Source organism: Mytilus galloprovincialis, chromosome 2 (genome assembly GCF_965363235.1).
Source record: "Mytilus galloprovincialis chromosome 2, xbMytGall1.hap1.1, whole genome shotgun sequence".
In the NCBI taxonomy this organism is placed as follows: Eukaryota; Metazoa; Mollusca; class Bivalvia; order Mytilida; family Mytilidae; genus Mytilus; species Mytilus galloprovincialis.
Genome location: NC_134839.1, coordinates 45,062,794 through 45,087,666, shown reverse-complemented (window position 1 = coordinate 45,087,666; position 24,873 = coordinate 45,062,794). Strand labels below are relative to the sequence as shown.

The following is a 24,873-nucleotide window of genomic DNA, read 5'->3' as shown; positions in this document are numbered from 1 at the left end:
CTGTACCAAGTCAGGAATATGACAGTTCTTGTCCATTCGTTTTTGATGTGTTTTGTCATTTGATTTTGCCATGTGATTATGGACTTTCCGATTGGATTTTCCTCTGAGTTCAGTTTTTTTGTGATTTTACTTTTTGTTACACCTTTATTTGGGATTCACCTGTGCACAGGATAAAGAAAGAAATATTACAAAAAAATATTGTGAGGGAGGTTTAAAAATGATCAATCTTAACCTATTTATCATAGCTTTGAAGTCAACATGGGTTAGAAAACTATTTCGTTCAGAATGTAAATGGAAAAATGTATTTTTGTCAACAGTAAATAGAGATAGACTATTCAAATGTGGAAACGAATATTTATCCCAAATTAAGAATAATGTAAAAAACAAATTTTGGAAGGATGTTATTGATGCATGGGATATGATTGTTACTAAAGAAGAAACCCATACATGGGATTATTTTTTGTCATGATCATTGTGGTTCAATAGATGTATAAAAATTGGTAATAAACCAGCTTTTTATGTAGAATGGTTTAACAAAGGTTTTTGTTCCATAAATGACATTATGTCTGAAACTGGAAAATTTCTCTCCATTGCCCAGTTAAAAGAAAATTTTGATATTGAAGAAAATGCAATAAAATATAACAGTATTATTTCTGCTGTTAAAAAAGCAGCAAAAATTATGCTGTTGATGATTATAAGTTATTGACTCCATTTATTCCATCCTTTTTGAAAATTCTGTTGAGAAGCTCAAGAGGAACAAAAGATATGTATTCAATACTAATCAAGAATAATATTATATCAAATGGGCCAAGAAAATGGGATAAATTATAAATTGTGAAAAAGGGGAATGGAATTTTTTTTTATAGAATACCTTTTGTAGTGACAAATAATACCAAATTGCAATGGTTACAGTATAGAATCAATCAGCGTATTTAGGCACAAACAAACTATTGTATAAAATAAAAATAACGGATAACCCAAATTGTACATTTTGTCAAAAAGAAGATGAAACAATTGAACACTTGTTTTGGAATTGTGAGATTGTACAAATAAAGGCAACAGTAGTATACCGCTGTTCAAACTCATAAATCCATGGACAAAAAACAAAATCGGGCTAACAAACTAAAACTGAGGGAAACGCATTAAATATAAGAGGAGAACAACGACATAACACTACAATGTAACACACACAGAAACGGACCAAGCATCAGACAAAATCCCACGAGAATAACAAATATAACATCAAAACCAAATACATGAATTTGGGATAGACAAGTACCGTGACACGTCTTATCGCAATGTGAATGTACAAATATTTTTAAATGAAACTAAACATTGGTTTTTTTCAAAAGTATAAGTACTGTAAATTCAGAAATTAATGCGAGGTTTTTATTATTGCGAAAAATGCGACTGAGTTGTAAACGCAATAATTTAAACTCGCATTTTGAAATATTTTATATGAATTTGACAGGATTTTTCTCAGTATTCTCTATACTATTCAAAATTGTATTTTTGGAGATGTCTCAAAAGCTTTTAGTAGAAATGTGACCAACCTGATTTTTCTGCATATCAGACATTATATGTTTAGTTGTAAATGCTTACAAGAAGACTTACATTATTTGGAGTGCAAAAGAAAATACAGGATCTTTACTGTATTGAGAAACACATTGCTGTTACAAAACAAGAAACTTGAAATTTTTGATAAAATGTGGAGTACTTTCACTATATTATTTGACACTTAAATAAATAAATGTACAAACATATAGAAGCAAACTTTTATGTTTAAATATGACAGAAATAGGATAGGATGTTTAAATTAAAATTCATCTAGGCAAAACTTTTTTTCTTTTTTCTTTTTTTTTCTCTCTAATTATCAGTTCTCTTAAATATCGGGTCTATAATGCAGAACTCACTATGATTTTTGTATCGATTTTTTTCTTTTTCTACTTCAAACATATTTTTTTTATATATAAATCTGTATGTTTTGTTATTTAAAATAAAGTAAATTTTAAGCTATTTAGATTGTTAAGGAACATCCAAATTGTTATTTATGTTATGGTATATATTTTTATTTTATTATGTCATTATAATGTGTAAATTACCAACACATACTAATATCTGCATATATATGTTATTTACTAATGTTAACGAGGCCGGGATAAGGTACCGGTATTCGATGTATTGAGCTAACAAATGTACAGATTTCAATAAAATATGATAACAAAACAAAATAAATATGATGGTTGCGACCAGCGTAAAGAACTGTTTAGCCCTCTGGAGTATCTGAAAAGGGGGGTTTCGTGTTGCACATTCTTTTGTATTCTGTGTAGCGTTTTCTTGTGGGTTGTTTCTTATCTGCTTGTTTTTTTTTGTTATGCTGATATAAAATTATGAAATGTGGTATGATTTCTTTGTCGCACCATTGCTGCCACGCCTGCGTATAAATATTCATATCTCCTAGTTTAGAATATTCCCATTCGTGATTTCATTGATAGAGAATTGTGTCTTACAAGGAATCTTTTTAACCAAGAGTTCCAATTTGTAACGTTAAATCATCCCTTCAAAAATTTTACGGACGACATCAGGAGTTTGGGTTAACCATTATGGAATATGTCGACTTATACATTCCAATTGTTGCAACCACAATTTCGTCCTCTTTTCATCGATGATTACATCGTCGAATATTACCGAAGTTAAACTTACACGAACAACACGACGCGTGACGCATGTGGAGCAGAAGTTTATCCTTCCGAAGCAGCTAAGATAACCCCTTGTTGTTTTTGTAGGGGTTTACGTTACTCAATCTATTTTTTTCTAAGTTGCTTTGTCATTGTGTAGTCAGTTTTTCTTTGAGTTGGAGTATCCCTTTAGTAACACCAAGTTTCCTAAATATCTCTTTATTTTTACATTAACCATCTTAACGCAAAAGACCAAATGAATTCATTAGGTTCAAAATGTTTAAAAAAAATTCAATTTTCCTTGGAGTTCGGTATTTTTGTTATTCTACTTAAATATATCAATTCAAACATTTCAAACATTTCAGAGACAATTATCACAACAAATTATTTAAGGAAAACACCATCAAATGTTCAACATCTACGCATAAGGAATGAAGAGGCAAACCAGTTTGCATCAGCTCGATTTTTTTTATTTTTCAGATTAATTGCCCTTTAATGATGTTTGTTACCGATCTAATCAGAGAACAAAAAAGAAAGAAAAAAAACCAACAGTGTACAATCACAATATTTTAAACTTGAGACTGAGCAAATGCAAACCCCACAAAAACTTACCTGTGAGTTCATGCCCTCCGGAAGGGTAAAACGATCCTACTTAACATGTGGTACCAGTCGTGTTGCTCATGTAATTTATAACTTGGTATTAAGTCACATTCGTGGAAAAGAGGATGTGAAAACTGATTGTGAGTACCATAAATGGAACATATTCGTTGTCATCGGTGAAACTAATATTATATTATGATCACCCAACGCGTGATAGCGTCCGTAAATTTTTTCGACGAGGTGACTTCAACTTCAACACTTGAAACCCTTAGGTTAATATACACATCTCTATAACATGCCATTGCTATTTATCTTAAATCTTATTGGTATTTCATTTTAGTAATGATAATGAATGGTTATGTCAAAGGAGGATTTTAAGTAACCCAATGATGCTGAAGATTGGTCATCAAACTAAGCATTTAGAAGAAGTATGTCATCTGTTGTAAAATCGTGAGATAATAGTTCAATAATGGTGAAACTGTTTCACTTTAATTATTAAAGTTTATCGGTCAAAATTCCTGACGAGAAACTAATTCGCATGTAAAAGACATTTCAGAGTAATATTCCGAGAAAATTATTACCAGTGATTAAATGGACGATATATGTTTGTAAAAAGAGCGGCTGACATTGATGAAAAAAACATCAAACAATAAAACATATCGGACGTCTGATTTATTCATTCCTCATTCGTTACAACAGCAACAAAAAAAAAAAACCGCAACGTACAGATCTGAAAGTACTCACAAACAAGTTCAAAGTCAAACACAACTAATAAAAAAAAATATGTATCTAAAACTAAAATATCAATCAGTACACTTCCAACAATGGATTTAGTGGAAATACATCATTAACAGTCAGAGAAAATTTACAAAGGAATACGAATACGAATACGAATTTGTTTATTATAGTGACGTGACATTGTGTATATATACAGTATAATAATAATATTTGTCAATACAATGTTTGTACACCCGGCACATTGGACCTATAAGTCACTTAAAAAATATAAATCTTAAAATCATTTCATATTAGAGTCCTTTAGTTCAGTTATTTACACAAATGACTTGTCTGCGTTTGGTAAATGCTTGTAAAATATATATAACTGTTCTTCTTGGAAAATAAATTAAAAATTGTATTAATTGTTCACATTGTGGCAGTGATAAAAATGTTTCTTTGCCTGGTATGGTTGAGTAAAGTTCATTTCGAAGTTCATTATATAGATCACAGTTAATAAGGAATGAATTTCCCTTTCAATTTCATTTTTGCTACACATTTTACAAAGTCTGCTGTCCTCAGATTCGCCACTAAACAGTCCTGCATCAATTCTTAGAGGTAGAATGCTACATCTAACTTGAGCTAACATCGACCGTTCGTTGCGTTGTAGGTTAAGGTTCACGTATGCTTCAGCAGAGAAACTATTTTTGGAAAGTTTTATATTTTTACAGTTTTGGATATTTATCTAAGTTTTTAAACCAATCAAGACTATGCTGTTCAAGTAGTGCTGATTTTGCGTTATTTGTATCACAACTCTTCCTATTCTGAAAAGTTTCCATTACTCCAATGTTTGTCATTATAGTTTTTCTGCTGACCAATTGTTTGAGCATATGCTATAGTCCCATTGAAAGATACGTTTTCAAACCCTAGAATTATCCATTTTCAATAGTCTATTCCAGTACCTTATCATGTTACGACATCGTCGTTCTTTAGAAGGTAGCCATCCGATATCCCCTTCTATTGCTAGTTTTGGTGAAAACTTCATCTTCACCCCTTGGAATTCTTGGTATAATGCTTCCTTGTGAGTAGCAATCCTTTATCAAGAAAATCATGATAGGAAATACAAGCTCTGGAATATCGTTTCATCTGGGAGATAAGCACTTACCAATGATTGTTGAGCTAATCATTTTCAAAATTGTGCAATGTTTCAGATTACATTAAAAACATTGGCAAATGCAGTAGAAGACTATACCGTAAATGGATTTGGGAGATTTGAAGTTGAACCAATCACAAGAGATTTTGCAATAAATGGTAAATTAAATAAAAAAAAAATATTTTTCAACTATTTCCATTAAGATCGGGGAAAAAAACCAATAATGTTCAAAGGTACCAGATCTATAATTTGATACTATAACAAAGCACAGTGAATGTCGGCAGACAGCTGAAAGACGCCTCCGGGTGCGGGAGTTTCTCGCTACATTGAAGACCAATTAGTGACCTTCGGTTGTTGTCTGCTCTATGGTCGGGATGTTGTCACTTTGCCACATTCCCCATTTCTATTCTCAATTTTACTAAATAAAATATCTCAGTTTATATCAGATTAATACAGAGTAAAATGCATATGTTGTGTACAAATTGTAATATTGTGAAATGATAATTTATATAGAATCAGTTGTGTACAATAGTTATCAAAGGTATCAGACTTGTAATTTGATACGCCAGACGCGCGCTTTCGTCTTCATAACGACTCATTAGACGGTTAGACAAGTATTTACGAACAAGTATTTTGTGAACCTCATATATAACATCATTTTTTGTTTATACTCAAATACCACATGAAAGAAGCACTATAGCTACGACATACATTTATATAAAAAATCTAAAGTATGATTTTTTTTCAATCATTAATGGAAGTGAAATAGTGAAATAAAATATCGCTTTTAGCAGCTAGAATAGTTCAATTTTGTCAAAATAAGCTAAGAAACATTGATGATGAATTATTCACTTATCTATTTATATCTATATTTATGTTTATATCGCTTATATGGTAATCGGAGGTAAACTCGACAGTTAATTACTCGTAGATGGCGTCGAGACTAAAATACACACGAAACGGAGCAACATTTTATCGAGCTCATTCGCGGATTATTGCTTATTTAAGACTTTTTATTATTTGAATAAATGTTTTACATTGTTGTAAATCAAATATGAGAATTTGAGTCAAATCGGTGAACATTAATTTGACAACTAGTGCCCCTTTAAGAAAAAAATACGACCAATGCACACATGGCAATATATAAAACCGTTGCATGCTATGTGCATCGACAATACAATTTCAAGAAGTTTTAACATGTCGTTATAGATATGTTTGTCCCTTTTATTAATAGTAAGGATATGTGTAACAGTATAGTCATGCAGCTATAGTATACTGCTATGGAAAAACAAAGAATATTCCTAAGACTATTCACTGTGCAAATTTTCATAATTTTAGTTAAACTATTTTTGAGTACGATTTTTCATTTTTTGTTTGTTTTACCGGGTTATTTGTGGAAGGCTTTTTCTTGGTCATGGAGTTTAAAGATTGGAACTTAACTTAAATGTACTTTTACAACACAAGACGTGTTCAATAACAACCCTTTGAATTTAATTTAGCAAATGCATCATAAGACATATGTTTGAAGCTTTGCAAAGTTGTGTTCAGTTGTGTTTCTAAGTGTCGGTTGTGTTTTGTAAGTGTTCAGTGGTAATAGCCATTTACATGCCTACAATATATTACTATTATAGTACTTTCAGAAACTGACAAACGTTATTGAATTGAACGAAAAGGATTATTCTATTACAGAAACAGACAACATCAACAAATTTAAGATGACCTATTTTTTTTTAACTTACATCAAATAAATTGCAAATCTAAGATTCTGAATCGACATCTGGTCTTAGACCTATAGTGGATTTCAATATGATGACGACTCTATCAAAATGAACTAAATATGGATTTAATTGTTTTAAAATATCCGAAGATAATTATTATACTGTATGTATATTGTTTATGTTTATGTTTTTGTTTTAATGTTTTACTTTTGCACCTCACTATTCTTTATGCAGTTACTTCGGAAACATAATTTAAATATGGGAAAAATCATTTCTCGTATCAGTTACAGGTATGCTTGAAAGACTGACTGGTCTTCCAGGCTCTAGTATTGTCTTTTCTATGAAAATAAAATAAAACTCAATTCTGTCATTTTTCAACCGTTTATAATTTTTTTTTTGATTTTTAGCATTCGGAAGTGTTTTGTATGGAAATTCTTTTGAATCAACATTTACACAGAATGGGAAGACAATGCAGGAATTTGCAAAGAAGGCAAAGTATGGTATTTTTACCTATTTTTAGTTTGGGAACCGATTAAGAAAAGAAGAATTCTGCATTCATGTCAGATAAAAGTGTTCCTCCAACAATTATATGTTCGATGATTTTTATTTTTTCCATCTGTTGTTAGTGTTGGTTTGTTTTACCAAATTTGATTATACTTTCAGTTTCTTTCATTCTTGGATAATAGTTTAAAAATAAAATTTCGTGCATATTGACTGAAATGTTTATACCTAGTTATATTAACCTTCAGGAATCCAATTATAATTCACAATTTTCACACATTACGTCTTAAGTTTATCTCTTTTAGCTTATACAGCACCTCTGTTTTCTCCAGGTTGTTTTTGCTACCAGACTTTTTTTGCAGTCAGTGAAGAGATGAAATAGAGATTTGGGCGTACTATCAAGAATTATTAGTGCGTCATTTTTGTATTTAAAAATTAAACATTCTGTATCATCTTTCATCATTTCATTCCTTTTGATATTATATAATTTGGAGAAAAAACTATTCTTGTTTGTCTACTCTTTTAGAAATAACTTTGACGATGCTAAGAAGTTATTAATGACACCAGAATGCATAATGAAGATGCACCCAGCATGGAAACGTCACAACAATAGATGGAATTTTCTGCTGAAAACAAGTTGGTATCAATCTTATCTTACTCCATGTGAAGCTAACATTGCACCATTGATCAAGTTGCTTTAAACAGAAATTCAAACATGAAATAATGTAAACATTAAAAATCAATATATATTCAGTGTTTCATATTATGTCTTTCCAAATACAGACGATCAACAGAAGAAAATTGATACGATAATAAGTCATTCTTACATGCATATTAGTGATAACATTAATGATATGGTTTTACTGTACTCGATGCACATTTCGACAAATAATGTATCTTCTGTGATGACGGAGGCAAAAATATTTTTTTAAGAATTTCATAGCTTATCACAAAATTGAAGAGCTGACAAAACAAAACAAGGACAAACAGTATAACTGAATCATTTATTGAAGAAGAAAAAAAAACACCAGTTATGCAAAAAAGATTTGTTAAAACATTATTTCTTTCATTGAATTTTCCATTCTAATGAGGTTTATAGCATAGTTCAAAGTGTATTTATTTAGAATATAGAAAGTGCTCTCAACCAATGAAACTGTATGATCTAATGCTGAGTTCACACGTAATTCGAATTCGATTCGCATTAACTAATTCGAATTAGTTTAATTCGAATTCGAAACGTTTAACGTCCTAACGTCAATTCTAATTCGAATTGCAATGCGCGTCAAATTCGCTTTACTGTCCAAACGACGTTAGCCTTTTTAGAGAGTGTCCATGGAAAAACCAGGCAGTGGATGGCACATGACATACTTTGTTTTCAAAATTTTGTTCATCTATTTCATATCACAAATTCATTCTTTCTCAAAGTAAAATTTTGTTTTTTTATTAACTGCAACAAATTAAGAGAAAAAAAAATACATAGAAAGCACTGATAATTTATTGAAAAGGGGAGATAACTCTTCATTTTGTATAACATTTTGTTGCATTGTTAGTGAACTTTAAAATCATTTTCTGAGCCATCCACTGTTGATTCAAAAATATCTTTGACATATATATCCTTTGTATGATATAAACATTGTATTGGAACCAAAAATTCAGTTGGGAAAAAATTATGTTGTGCCACCCATATCATAGGATTAGCCTGATATTTACTTGGACAGCCTCTTAATTCGCATTTACAAAAACGTATTTCTAATGCGAATTGACTAATTCGAACTAGTTAATTCGAATCAATTCGAATTAAAAAAAGAAAGTGTGTGAACGCGATAAGCGAATTCGATTCGCATTCGATTCGAATTCAATTCGAATTAAATGTCCGTGGGAACGAGCCATAATGTTTCTTGTTTTTGAGAACGAATATACATCATGTTCCTATTGTTTATGCCAACCATGGAAATATCACAGTGGTATCTTTTGGCTCTCTTTCACATGGTATAATGTGTTTCGAGGGAAAAATCTTTTTAGGTAAGGTTTCTCTCACCGTAAATAAAATAAGAAAATGGAAGAGTTAAAGAATAAACTAATTAATAACTTTTTATTATATTTTGGGTCTTTTTCAACTTAACAAGAAGATTCGACATAATTTGATATGAATAATCTTCATTTGTTTTCCCTCAATGTAACACTACAGGACAAACTGAAATATTATATACTTAGTTTAATTTTAATTCAATTGAACCGGCTGCGTTAAGACGACAATGTTGAAGGTTCTGTTCGCCACATAATAAATAATACTCGATGAATTTGCGAACTAAGTTTATTGCAAATAATGTTTTTTGATGTTGAAGAAAAATTCGTTTTCTCTTTTTATTCCATAGGCTAACCCGAGATCATCGTTGATTAATGCAAATAAAAACTTTTCATTACAGCTATGGATATGATTGAAAGGCATTCAAACGACACATCTGATTGTAGTATTCTGTCACATTTGTTGCAGAACAGAAAACTTAACGATAAAGAAATCTACATTAACTTGACAGATTTACTTGTTGCCAGCATAGACACAGTAAGTTTAAAATAATGGAACCATCCAACCAATGTTTTTACTTTCTTAACTTCTTTACCCGGTCACGTCCACAATGTGTTTTTGTTAGATGTATTTCTATGTGTACCCAACTGATGAGGTTTTTCTAAACTGATTTGTATAGTTTGTTCTTATGTTATACTGTTACACTATTGTCCAAGGATATAGAGAGGATTGAAATAGCGCTAAACATGTTTAACACCACCCCATTATGTGTGTATGTACCTTTCCAAGGTCAAGAGCCTGTAATTCAGTGATTATTGTTTGTTACTAGGTTACATATTTGTTTTTCGTTCATTTTTTTTGTACATAAATTAATTTGGCCGTTTGTTTTCACGTTTGAATTGTTTTACGTTTGTCATTTCGGGGCCTCTTATAACTGAATATGCAGTATGGGCTTTGCTCATTGTTAAAGGCTATTTGGTGACCTATATTTGTCAATAACTGTTTCAGTCTTTGGAAGAGATGTATTATTTGCAACCACATCTTATCTTTTTTATATTCAGACATTAAGGATATTGTAAATGTGAGTGACATAAGGCCTTTATTTTTCTTCTTTTCTGTTTCAGACAAATACAACCTTACAATGGTGTCTCTATGAACTAGCATGTCATCCTGCTGCACAGGATACAATTATATCTGAAGTTGAAATGATATTGGAAGGACGACCAAGTTTGGAGAAGACCGACTTGGATAAACTAGAATTCCTCAGTGCTGTTCTTTGGGAAACGTTAAGGTTGAAACTCAAACTTTCGAATTTATTCATTTTGAATTAAGACAAATATAAAACTAAAACGAAATTTGTTATGCTTCATATAATATCGATTCTTCATTAACGTCATACATTTCGAGCCGTTATCTAAAGTATACAATTGAAACTCACAGTATAAAATGCCAGACACTTCTATTGATAGGCGCAAGTATGACAATTCTATGTGTACTATAATGCTATCTGTAAGGAATTTGTTTTCTCTAACGTCATAGCTATAAAAGTATAAAACAATACAGCGTGGTATTACCTTTTTATAGAATCTGCAAAACAAGAAAATAACTGAAAAGAAATGTGTTGAATTTTGTTTTAACTTTTAAACTGGACACTAAAGCAGTATTGTTTTCTGGTTTCTTGCCATCTGATTAAAACAAGTACTTTCAATTTATTCTTTTAGCTTTGCTTGTAACTTATCTAAAAGCTGATAATATTACAAAAGGGGTCATGTTTGATTACCCTTTCCTTTATTGTTTAGTATCAAACACCCAAAATGCTATAGGATAAACAGCGAATTATGTATTGATATAGCTAATAAATTCTACTATTTAAATTTCCGAAATCGATCAGATTTGATGACATGTTCGAGATGTAAACATTTCTCATCTTAGCCAAATAGTAAGATTTCTGTTTCTTATTTTTTCATAACAAATCATAAGTGATAATAAAGATACCAAACTCCGACGGAAAGTCTCTTAATTATTTGCAAAATCAAAAGTTCAAACACATCATACGAATATGAAACAACATTCATATTCTGCACTTGGTAAAGGTATTTCCTTATGTAGAAAATAGTGGATTAAACCTGGGTTTTTTAGCCACCTAAACATCTTGCTTGTATTAGTCTCGTATGTTCAGGTAGTCTTTGTCTGTGAAATATTAATGACCTTGAAAGTGCGATATGTGACAGTTGTTATCCATTCGTTGAATATGTTTGAGCTTTTGAATTTGCCATTTGCTTACGGACTTTCCGTTTAATTTTCCTCGTAGCTCTTTTTTCTGTTATTTTACTTTTCGTTAGAGCTATCGTCATCTCTACTAGATTACTTTCCAAGCATTGTTTCTTCGTCACTTGATAGGGTTCTAACCTGGTCGTTACCAGTTTGTTTTAATTCTTCTCTGTCGTCATTTTTATGATAGAAAACTCGTTTATAAATCAAAAACCATAAAAGGTTATTCCCCGGTGAATGATAGGTCAATACATCGCCAGTGAGAACTTTTATAGCTATTCTTACTTCCATGCATTTAAATTAAAATTTACTTACAGCAAAATGCATTGATTCTGAATATAAAGGTAATGACTTGTATACCTTGCTAGTTAGCTGAACCGTCAGGTCATTACTAGGTTAACTTTACTACCGTCCTTTCGGAGTTGTCTAGTCCTTTAGACAGATAGATTGTCTATCTATCAGGCAGTCTTCTTTTAAAAGAGGGTAATATATCAAACATAATAATGACTTCATTGTTTAGCTAGCAAGCAAGCCAACCAAAAGAATTGCATTTACCTACACACTCGATACATTTTGCTGTAATAATTCTACGTCAAGTGATAATGTGTCACCTATAAAGCATCGTTACAATCTATGAAAAATATAATAAAAATGTTAAAAGTTCTCATTCAATGTGATTTTCTTGTTTTCGTATGCCATTATGTGTAAAAAAAAAATATAATACAAATGCTGGTTACTAATTTCGATGAGTTATGTCTATTTATATAATTTCTTTTATCTTAAAGGTAACAATATCCTTAATAACGTTTTGTTTACTTTTCTAGATGCATTTTGTTTTAAAAATAACTTCTTTATTTCTTTAAATAGTACTTTACCTTTTAAATCGAACCTACTTTTGCTCGTAGATTGCACCCGGTTGGATTCTTTACAAGTCGCATAATAAAAGACTGCATGGAAGTGAAAGGTATTATGATACCACCTCAGGTAAATATATTGTTGTTCTACTGAACTATCTTTTACAGTTTATATAATACTACCAGTGTAATCCTGAGAACCCATCCGTGATGATTTTTTTGTTATTAAAGAATCTTCAAACGTTAAATGTATTTACAATATTTCCAGACCCGGCACTATTTAACCTCTGACATGTTATTCAGTCATTTCTAGACTGACTTGGAGATGTATTGTTGATTACTGTTTATATATTATAACGGGCTTCTCTCGGATACTTTGTCGTTTTCGACATAGTAAATGAAAAAAAAATCTGATTGATATCGTTCAGGTGATTATATATTCTTGCCTTTACAAATATTTGACTTTGACCGCTCCTGATAAAGGTAAATCCAGAAAAGCGCCTCAGACGCATGCAATTTATAATGTGTTGTTTTCATAATTTACAGTACTGGATCGATACCACTATCAGTCCCCGAGGGTATCACGGCTCAGAATTTGATGCTACTGCCATAACCAAGAGTTCAAAATGGTAAATTTTACGGACGCCATCACGAGTTGGTTAACTGTTATGGAATATCCGTTTCACAGATGATATCAGATATTTTCCTTATGTCGTAACTCCAATCCAGTTCCCTTCTCACCAATGTGACTTACCTAATTAGACTATTTACCTGGTTTGTAATAAAATGATCAACACGAAGGGTGCCACATGTGGAGCAGGATCTGCTTACCCTTCCGGAGCATCTGAGATCGATTCAAGTTTTGGTAGGGTTCGTGTTGCTAAGTCTTTAGTTTTCTATGTTGTGTTTTGTGTTCTATTATTTGTCTGTTTGTCTTTTTCTTTTTTAGCCATGGCAATTTCAGTTTATTTTAGATCTATGAGTTTGGCCGTCCCTCTGGTATCTTTCGTCCCTCTTTCATACAAGTGAGAGGTTTAGCTAGCTATATAACCAGGTTTAATCCACCATTTTTTACATAAGAAAATGCCTGTACCAAGTCAGAAATATGACAGTTGTTATCCATTCTTCTTTCTATACTGCGCGGGGCTCCTCTGGAGCATTATCGCATTCGTTTGGTGTGTTTAAGCTTTTGATATTGTCTTTTGTTTAGGACTTTCTGTTTTAAATTCTCCTCAGAGTTCAGCATTTTAGTAATTTTACTTTTCAGCAGTCAGTTCTTCTGTATTGATATGATTGATTACAAAACTTTTAGAAATTGTCCGTTTAAATTTGTGAAATTATATGAAACTCGGGATTTAACTTTTCGTCCCCAATGGTATTACCAGGCCAGAAGGCAGCACTCCGGTGTTGACATGGATATCAATTATATGGTCATTTTTATATCACCGTGTCACGGTACTTGTCTATCCCAAATTCTTGTATTTGGTTTTGATGTTATATTTGTTATTCTCGTGGGATTTTGTCTGATGCTTGGTCCGTTTCTGTGTGTGTTACGTTGTAGTATTGTGTCGTTGTTCTCTTATATTTATGCGTTTCCCTCAGTTTTAGTTTGTTACCCCGATTTTGTTTTTTGCCCATGGATTTATGAGTTTGAACAGCGGTATACTACTGTCGCCTTTATTTATAAATTTCCTGTTACAAAACTTTGAATTTTTCGAAAAACTAAGGATTTTCTTGTCCCAGGAATAGATGATCTTAGCCGTATTTGGCACAACTTTTAGGAATTGTGGGTCCTCAATTCTCTTCAACTTTGTTCAATTTTGGCTTTATAACTATTTTGATCTGCTCACTGATGAGTGTTATGTAGACAAAACGCGCGTCTGGCGTATTAAATTATAATCCTGGTACCTTTGATAACTATTAACTCACCAATCATTGATTTTAAAAGACAGGACATGTGCAAATTATCAGGGGAACGTTTACTAGATTTTAGATAATTGGATATTCCAGTTCCGCATTATTGGCATAAATTATCTCAGTTATAATGTTTGGTATACACATTGTCAAGAATATGGTTGTTTCTTATTCGGTTGTAAATGAATAAAGATTTTACTTTAAGGGTTGGAACGAGAAGGAGGGGGTATTATGTCACTTGATTGTGAATTGATATTTATTCAAGCAAAATATTTAACTATTAACTGACATTCCACAGTTTAACATTAACGATACATTTGTTTCTGCTACAGATGCGCATTTCGACAATCGTGTCTCTTTAGTGATGCTAGAGGACAAAATACACACAGCGATTATTCTACATTTAATCATACCCTAATACAAGAAGTATTTCAAAATAAGCAATGGCTCAAAGTTGGTAAATGTACTCATCTGTTTATAATTGTAATTTGATGGTGCCTTATGCCATAATGCCCGTCTGCCAATCATTTTCATATGAAAAACCTGTAACCTCGTTTAGTTCTGTCTGGTTAAACATTCCAGTAGGATTATCGACAAGCCTGATATCCATGTCATAATATGATGAATCTATGATGGTCCAGTTGTCTTTTACAAATCACAGATACAAGATTTAACATGGTGCAATAAAATTCAAATTTATATACACATTTATTGTTTAATTATGACATGTCAATGAGAACTAATTGTTATATGTCTATACATTCCATATGTTTGCTAAGATTGCATGGGGAAGAAATTTTTCTAAGCCTCTTTAGTCAAAACAACAAATTGTGCTCTGGTTTGCTGAATCAAAAACAGTTTAGAATTTCAGTTGCAAGAAACAAGCTTAGTAGATCTTAGTAATGCGGGAAATGTTGAGCTAAATTTTTGTCCGTTTTATTCACAATTGCTTTCTGTCGTCCTTCAAATCGATTGTTTGTTCATTCGTTTATCATCAGCACTAGGCATACGCAACTACTAGTAAAACTTCAAATCATCAATTATAAATACTTTACCATTGTGCTCTTGTTTATTCAATTGTATTGTAGATAAATTTAGAAGTTATTAGAGTTTTTGGATTCCATCCCTTTATGTGATAGATGGCCGAAGATAGATTTTGTCGATTCATTTTATATCTCTTTTTGTTATATACCATGCATTAATGCATTTATACATCCTTGGCTTCAAATATTCTGGTTTGGGCATTTCTAATAGTAGATAGAACATGAAAAGTGCTTTAGACGCAGCAAATTAATAATATGAAATAAGCAGATGTGGTATGATTCCAATTGAAAAAATAAATAACATTGTCCAAACGACGTGCATTTAAGAAGTTATATGTCACCGTGCAGCTTTCAAAAATGGACAAATGCCATTTGTTAATACATAAAAAGAGCGGTCTTAGTTTACACAAATCTAATCGTCTTATGATATTATTCATATTTGTGCATGTGATACATTAATTGTGAAAAGCATGTGCTTCATTTCAGACCAATGTTGCTATTTCAATGTACGTAATGGCAAGAAATTCGGTTCTTTTCCCAAACCCAGACAAATTTGTACCAGAGAGATGGATGACTGATAATGCCAAAATAAAAAAGCTTAATCGTGATGTTTTCTTCGGTTTTGGACCAAGAATGTGCTTAGGTATATATTATAATATGTTTAATATCAAATAACAAACTGTAAAATTCACATGCCCATTGCCGAAAAAATATTTACGAAAATACCCTTTTCAAACGGAGAGGTTCGTAATACGTTTAATGTTTTAAATGAGAATGTTCCTGGACTTTTATAATAGCAATACAGGATTGATATTTGGTGGGAGAGTGACTATAAAGTATGGAACTATATAGATTATTTACCTACAGTTTACAAGTATAATACGTTATATCCCTATCATAACTCCTGAAATTCAGGCAATTGTGCTGTAAGTACTTGTGTACTTTTATGGATTATCAAACTGCAAAGGAGTATGACAAGAGAGTCCTTAGAGAGAACTAAATCTTAAGTTATGTCATAGCTCACTTATTAACCAATATTTACAATATAAACAAATTATGCAAAGTTAGATACACAATTTTTGCACTCTAAGACTGTTTTACCTTGCAATAATATTAAAACATTTGACTTCTCTACACTTTACATAAGTGTTCCCCATTCCAAAATAAAAGACAAATTGAAAGAGTTGGTATAGATTTGTTTCGTAAAAAAAATTGCAAACGTAGATACAAGTTTCTTGTATTAGGGAGGGATAAATCCTACTTTGTAAAGAATCACTCTGATTCAAACGAAAAATTCTCTGAAACTGACATTATCGGATGCTTGATTTCTTGATTGACAACATATTTGTTACGTTTGGAGGACATGTTTTTTCAGCAGCCTGTCGTCATTCCAATAGGAACCAATTGTGTCCTTCTTCTTTCCGACTTGTTCCTTGATTATTATGATGAGGCTGACTTCATACATGAACTTCTTAGGAAGAAGAATAAGAAGTTAGCAATATCCTTTAACTTTACTTTCCGCTATAAAATGATGTTCTCTCGTTAAACAATTAAAAAATAGGTGACTATTTTGAACGCATCTAACCCAACTAGAGGGAAAGGAAACAAGAGATATAATTAAGTCTGTCTCATACCTTGACTTACATATAGAAATTGTCATTGAGAGTCGGTTGAAAACAAAACTTTACGACAAAAGAGATGATTTCAGCTTCGAAATTGTGAACTTTCCATCTCTATGTAGCAACATTCCAGCAGCGCCTGCATACGGAATATATATATCCTAATTGATACGATATTTCCGAGCTTGTTTTTCCTATCATGTTTTCCTTGATAGAAGGTTGTTGCTCACAAGAAAACTATTAAACCAAGAGTTCCAAATGGTGAAGTTGAAATCATCCTTTCGTAAATTTTACGGACGCCATCACGAGTTGATCGACCGTTTTGGAATAACCGTTGCACAGATGATATCGGATATTTTCCTTATGTCGTAACTACAATCTTCATCCCTTTTAATGAATGTGACCTATAGAATTACACTATTTACCGGGTTTGTAATAACATGAGCAACACGACGGGTGCGACATGTGGAACAGGATTTGCTCACCCTCCCGGAGCACATGAGATCACTCCCAGTTTTTGGTGGGATTCGTGTTCCTTGGTGTTGTCAGTTAATTTTCGATCTATGAGTTTGACAGTCCCTCTGGTATATTTCTCCCCTCTTTGAAATGTCAAATACCATATGAAAATCACAGCACATCGACTTCATTAAAGTCTTAAAAGAAAGGTACATTTTGGCTTGATACACATTTAAAAACATCTTGTCCAATAGTGTATGCAAACAATTTTGTTTGATGCAACCTTATACCAATGTTACCAACCAATATAAACGGAATGATGCCATCATTTTTAATTGAGGCATGTCAAAGTCTGTAGATTTTGTTTTCCACTATTTATGAATGTTCTTTTCAGGTAAAAAAATGGCTGAAATGGAAATGAAGCTCTTTATCCTCAAAGTAAGACTTTCAAAGTTTAATGGTATTTATGTTGTATATATAACTAAAACTAATACACAACATAATTATTTTCATGGGAAAATATTATTTCAGTTGCTTATTGACTTTCCGTTGATAATTTTCCTCGGCGTTCAGTATTTTTTCATTTTTTTGTTCATCTTGAATAAGGACTTGTAAAGACTGACACGTTGGTATTGATAACATTGTTGATGATTTTATGACGTTATGTCATTTTTTATGTCAGCGTTTAACGTCGGGGTTTTTCCTTTATCAATCCAGTATTTAGATTTACAAATAAGCTTATAATATATCATAAACTGTTTACACAGAGAAATATGTCTCGTTTGTCGTAACTGACTTAGACAGATAACATTACATTAAAATTGCTCATTAAATGAACATCACTGGACCATGACCTAGGGAACAGGGCCTTGGAATAGACATCAAACTGATAGTAATGCAACTGTATAGAAAATATCATTGATCAATCACAAGTAGTTCCTAATAACCTGATTTAGGCAGAAAACTTAACATTGATAGTTGTAAATTACGGTAATCTAAAGTCACTGGATCATGCCCTAGAGGACATGGCCTATAAACAGTCGTCAAACTGATAGTAATTAAATCTATATCATCGATCTATCACAAGTAGTTCCTATTAAACTGACTCAAACAGAAAAAAAAAATAGTTGCTCACCTCGCCAGAAGAGCAAAACACATGTCTTGCTTTCCGCGACTTTCGTCGAATGCTAAAAGGAGAAATAATATAGCCACCAATGACCTATATGGCATACATTTGATATACAATTTACAATCAGTAGGGCGCGTAAGGCTTTATCTGTTAACAGTATCGCTTTGATATAACTTGTGTCGCGTAATTTTTTAAGACACGGTCAACCTGATTCGGCAAATAGGGGGTAGGGTGTTAGTACAGAGTTTATGAATTGACTGATGCTGCAAGTATGTCATTTTCAAGGAAACAGCCTCTCTGGATTTGTGTAAATGGCGAAAACAACGTCTTTGCATTCAACCATCTGGTTATCAACGATGTCAGCTATCCTAACAAGGTGATACATATCTCTTAGCATTATCCCCATAAAAAGTTCTATCTTTTTGGAACCGTGGTCACTGTCGATTGATAACCTCTGGCTGTGTCTAAATCAACTTCGACAACCTTCTAGTTCATTCTGCATGCTTTCGCGTAAAGATTCCACAGTTGTATTTTCTCCTTAATCGATGATTCTTTGTGTTTTGTGTCTATTTTCGTAGAATTGAGCTCGTTTTTAACTCACCGAAAATACCGGGCTTACTTATATGTTTGTACGCCAGACGTGCGTTTCGTTCACATGCACTTGTTTCTGAAGAAAAAAACCAAATACAAATCAGTGGGAAATTGTCCTCGTTACAGCTAGTTACTACCACTGGGTCTATTCCTCTGAGTGTGGATTCTTATTCTCTCGGGTATCACTAGCCAAGAAGCAAATTCTAGTACTTTGGAAGCGGGTTTGCCATAGAAACACCGACTTTTGTAGAAAATTGACAATTCTAGTCAATTAAAAATGGATTTAGTGTTGACATACCTGATCAAATGATCTATTTTAGAAATGGGAAAATGAAAAGAAAATGAGTAGTTTCGTCGACCAAATAAATCATTTCATTTTAAAACAAAAGAATGTAAGTTTTCCTTATGTTATGTTTGCTTATATATAAGTTAAGCAAATATTCATTGCAATGGTCACAAAGAACTAAAAAAAACTCAGAACATTCTAATTTCATATTACCAAACTTGATCCAAATTATTTATCCATTAAACATAAACTTTATTGTTCTGATTGAAATCGTGACACGGTGATGACTGCTGTACTCATATTTTGACAAATTTACCTATTATGTCTGTTTTGTTCACGCATCGTTGTAAATATAATAGAATATGACGTGACTGTCATACAAGTGAGAGGTTTAGCGCTATAAAACCAGGTTTAATCCACCAATTTCTACATTTGAAAATGCGTGTACCAAGTCAGGAATATGATAGTTGTCCATTCGTTTGATGTGTTTTACCATTTGATTTTGCCATTTGATAATGGACATTCCGTTTTGAATTTTCCTCGGAGTTCTGTATTTTTGTGATTTTACTTTTAAAAAATACTTTGATATTTTAGTTTTGCCAACAGTTTGAATTTTCTACGGATGATGCTGAAATGGATCAAGTAGTGAAATTACTACTGACACCAAGCAGGCCAGTCAAAATCAACACGGTATTACGACATCTTACTGACTAAATTGACATTAATATTGTTATTGCATTATATTCTTCTGCTTAAAAATCCATTTCGTCAATTTCTTTAGTGTTTAATCTTATGATACATTCTTAATGTTTTTGTGTGTGTACATGTAGATAAACTCAAGGTAAATAAATAAGTTAGCCAGACGTGCATTTCGTCTACAAGAGACCAGTGACACTAGAATAAAAAATGTCTAGGACAGTCCTGAAATCTTAATAGCTATGATTATTTTAGGACAGCTTTCAAATTCCTTTACAGTCTGATTATGGTCCCTATGTCTGTGATAATATGTATCTTAGAATGTGTCCATGTAGAGCAAAGTCATTTTTTACTAGGAATTCGAAACTGCAAATTTAAAAGTTATCATACATATTTTTAAATTACTGTACAGTATTTAAGGTACAAGGTATTCAGAAAAACAAAACAATTTTGGACATTGAACAAGTAACCATGGCAACAAATCATGACTTAATTTGCATATTTTGTAAAATTTCGTGATTGTCGATGTTTTTCATCAAATTTTTAAGTATATTTTAGATTATAAAAAAGTATATGCGCACCCAAGAAACAACTTTATATTTGGTGAGATTTTGTCAATAGTTATAATAAAGCTTCTGTTAAATTAGTTTGTTGTTTCTTGGCTGCGCATGATGTTTCCACAACAGAAATAAAGATTGAAAACTGCATAAATTCTGTATTTTTTATCGTTTTTTGTGAAAATAGTACATATTATGACGTAATTGTGACGTCATCACATAAAAATCTTAATGTTTTTCATTGATATTTCTTGACACTATGCATTTCAAATATTATGTGCCAATTTGAAAAAGTTATCAAACATTTTATTTTCTTGGGCCAAAACCAGGCCTAATGCCCCTACTCCTTTGGTGTTGTTCCCTCGTCGGGATTCGAACCCATCGCCTGCATTGTAACCGGCGTGCCAGACCAACGATCACCTGGCCTTGAAGGCATAAAACTTTGCTCAGTGCTCGGAGCACAAAAATCATGCTCGAAACATGAAATCCAGCAATTTGATTGGTTGATTTTCGAGTCTGAGTACAAAAATCATGCTCGAAAGTTTTATGACCGTGAGGCCTGGGCTTCATAAAAATGAAGCTTTCGGTGGCCGGGTGTTACCTTTCCACGTCAGTTTTTATCTAGGGTCGTACTACAGTACATGATATATAAAGCATGAAGAATTTATTTTTACAGATCAGCTAAATTATTTAGAGTAAAGGATCCTACAAATTAATGTAAGATACAGTCACAGAAATAATTATATTTATAAGTACGTCTGAACCAGTGACAATTCTACAACAGATTTATCAATCGGATCACCAGCAGTAATAGTGATACATGGCTGTGTACATTCTGTGTATACAACTCGTCTAAACATCAACCCAACAATATATATGTATATATTGATGTATCTTCGACCTGTTAGTCAAATGCGTTTTGTTTAAATATACTTTTTCACTTTTTTGGTCTTTTGGAAAATGTTGTTTGTGCTGTATTTAGACCCTTTAACAACGAAATTTGTTTTACATGCACACGTATAAAAATTGCGGTTTTTATCCAACGCAATCATAGGTTTGAACGTAGTTTTCAATTTAGACTTGTATATATATAAGTACGTCTGAGCCAGTAACAACTCTACAACAGATTTATCCATCGGATCACCAGCAGTGATGGTGATACATGGCTGAAGCCCAGGTGGTCGTGTGGTCTAGCGGGACGGCTACAGTGCAGGCGATTTGGTGTCGCGATATTGCATGGGTTCGAATCCCGGCGAGGGAAGAACAAAAAATTTGCAAAAGCAAATTTACGGATCTAACATTGTTGGGTTGATTCTTAAACGAGTTGTATATATATATATATATATACATCTAAATTGAAAACAATGTTCAAACCTATGATTGTGTTGGATAAAAACTGCACTTTTTTATACGTGTGCATGCTTAACAAATTTCTTGGTAATGGGGTCTAAATACACCACAAACATTTTATATCATTTTTAAAAAAGAACAAAAAAGTGGAAAAGTATCTTTTAACAAAACGCATTTAACTAGCAGGTCGGACAACTGATGTTCAAAATTTCTTTTAACCTGCTGACTGCCATTGGTGTTTGTCAAATAAACGGATCACCAGATGAAACCAAATGGATCTTATTATTAGTATATTTCAAACTATGTTTATATATATGTTGTTTGTTTTGGAAAATAATAATTTGATGCCTTGCCTTATCTGGGAACAGTATATCTATATATGATCCTGGCCATGTAAATTTTTAAACTATGATACTTCTTACAATTTAATTTGTGCTATTCATATTATATTCACAAAATTAAACAATATACCACAGTTTCTTCTTTAAAATTAGAAATTGATGCTGTATCTATTTTGAACTATGAATCTACTTACAATTTCTATCAATTGTGCAATTCATATAATAATCACAAACAACTATGGACACAACAAGCAAGCTTGATACAGCTCTGAATTTGGATTCTAATGACATATTTGACAAAGCAGGTTTCTGACAAAGATATAAGAAGATGTGGTATGAGTGCCAATGAGACAAGTCACAATTTGTGAAAGTAAACCATTATAGGTCAAAGTACGGTCTTCAACACATCGACATCGACTTGTAAGCTGTAAAGGGCCCCCAAAAGTACTAGTGTAAAACCATGCAAACGGGAAAACAAACTGTCTAATCTATATCAAAAAGGAGAAACGGGAAACACTTATGAAACATATGAACAAACGACAACTACTGAACATCAGGTTCCTGACTTAGAACAGATGTACAAATGCAGCGGGTTTAAAAAGTAAAATCACAAAAATACGTAGCTCAGAGGAAAATTCAAACAGGAAAGTCCCTAATCAAATGACAAAAGCAAAGGTTCAACCACATCAACCGAAGGGATAACAACTGTCATATTACTGACCTGGTACAGGCATTTTCTTAAGTAAGAAATGGTGGATTCAACCTGGTTTGAAAGCTAGCCAAAGCTCTCACTTGTATGACAGTCGCATCAAAATCCATTGTATTTAAAACGATGTGTGAACAAAACAAAGAGACACACTATAGGTAAAAATGCAACAAATAGGGGTACAACAGTAACTATTGTGTTATAATCTTAATCACAATAAAAACAAAAAAAGTATTTAACAAAGAAGCACAAAAGGCATATTGTATTTATATCCATCTGATGAGTTAATCCTTTTTCAAATGATTTTTATAGTTCGTTCTTATGTTGTACTATTATACCACTGTTCCAGGTTAAGGGAAGGTTTGGATCCCGCTAACATATTTAAGTCCGTCACATTCTGTATGTATGTGCCTGTCCCAAGTCAGGAGCCTGTAATTCAGTGGTTGTCGTTTGTTTATGGGTTATACATTTGCTTTTCGTTCATTTCTTTATAAATAATTTGGCCGTAAGTTTTCTCGTTTGAATTGTTTTACATTGTCATTTCGGGACTTTTTATAGCTGACTATGCGGTATGGGCTTTGCTCATTATTAAAGGCTGTATGGTGACCTATAGTTGTTAATTTCTGTGTCATTTTGGTATCTTGTGGAGAGTTGTCTCATTGGCAATCATACCACATCTTCTTTTTTATGGCCCCGCAACGAAGTTGTCGGTGCCATATAGTTTTACCCTTGTCCGAAATTCAGTAATTCCGAAATTCCGTCATTCCGTCATTCCACAACAAACCATTATACGTATTTTTTTTCTAAACGCCTTCAGACAATGGGTTGATTTTTGGTATGCGAGTTAACCATGATGAGTTACAGATCATGTTTAAGTTTTGTTCCGCTCCATTATTTTTTTTCCCGAAATTACGGGCTTTGGACTTTGAGAAATTGTTGAAAATCACAGTTATACGGACTATTTTTCTAAACGCCTTCAGATATTGGGCTGATTTTTTGGTGTGTGAGTTAACCATGATGAGTTACAGATCAAGTTCAAGTTTCATTCCGCTCCGCTAATTTTTGCTGAAATTACGGGCTTTGGACTTTGATAAATTATTGAAAATCACAGTTATACAGATTTTTTTTCTATACGCCTCCAGATTTTGAGCGGATTTTTTTATATGTGACACTACCATCATGTTTGCATCCACATGTGTTTATATTGAAATGGCAGATTTTTCATTTTTATTGGGACGGGGCCATTCGTGTCGCTTTGACACATCTAGTTTATATATATATCAAATTTAACAACCTTATTCATTGCTGACTTATTTTTGTATTTTATATCCACACATAAAAAGTATAATCACAAAAATACTGAACTCCGAGGAAAATTTAAAATGAAGAGTCCCTAATCAAATAATCCCTAAGGCAAATTAAAAAGCTCAAACACATTAAACGAATGGATAACAAATGTCATATTCCTGAAAGGATTGGAATATTTCAAGCACTGGAACCGAATGGTTAGATGAACGTCAACTACGACGCAGAACCGCGCGTTTGACGTCAGAATGTAAACTTTACACAGGTAGAGATCGAAAATTAGTTTGTCATTCAGAGTATACAAAAAATATAATAGAACAATAACACAATGGCGGGATGTTTAGGTACTGAGCCACGTTACATGT

General features: G+C 32.4%; 1 protein-coding gene across 1 annotated transcript in view; it reads left to right on the top strand.

Moving 5' to 3' along the window:
- Positions 1-21,042, top strand: part of LOC143063664 (cholesterol side-chain cleavage enzyme, mitochondrial-like) — a 29,872-nt gene extending 8,830 nt beyond the window's left edge. The window contains exons 2-11 of the mRNA XM_076235933.1: positions 3,619-3,706; positions 5,204-5,303; positions 7,271-7,358; positions 7,891-8,000; positions 9,791-9,927; positions 10,515-10,681; positions 12,567-12,645; positions 15,959-16,115; positions 17,942-17,985; positions 20,148-21,042. Coding sequence (XP_076092048.1) covers positions 3,619-3,706; positions 5,204-5,303; positions 7,271-7,358; positions 7,891-8,000; positions 9,791-9,927; positions 10,515-10,681; positions 12,567-12,645; positions 15,959-16,115; positions 17,942-17,985; positions 20,148-20,267 — 1,090 coding nt within the window. The 3' untranslated portion in view covers positions 20,268-21,042. The remainder of the gene's footprint in view (positions 1-3,618; positions 3,707-5,203; positions 5,304-7,270; positions 7,359-7,890; positions 8,001-9,790; positions 9,928-10,514; positions 10,682-12,566; positions 12,646-15,958; positions 16,116-17,941; positions 17,986-20,147) is intronic.
- Positions 21,043-24,873: the final 3,831 nt, after the last annotated feature.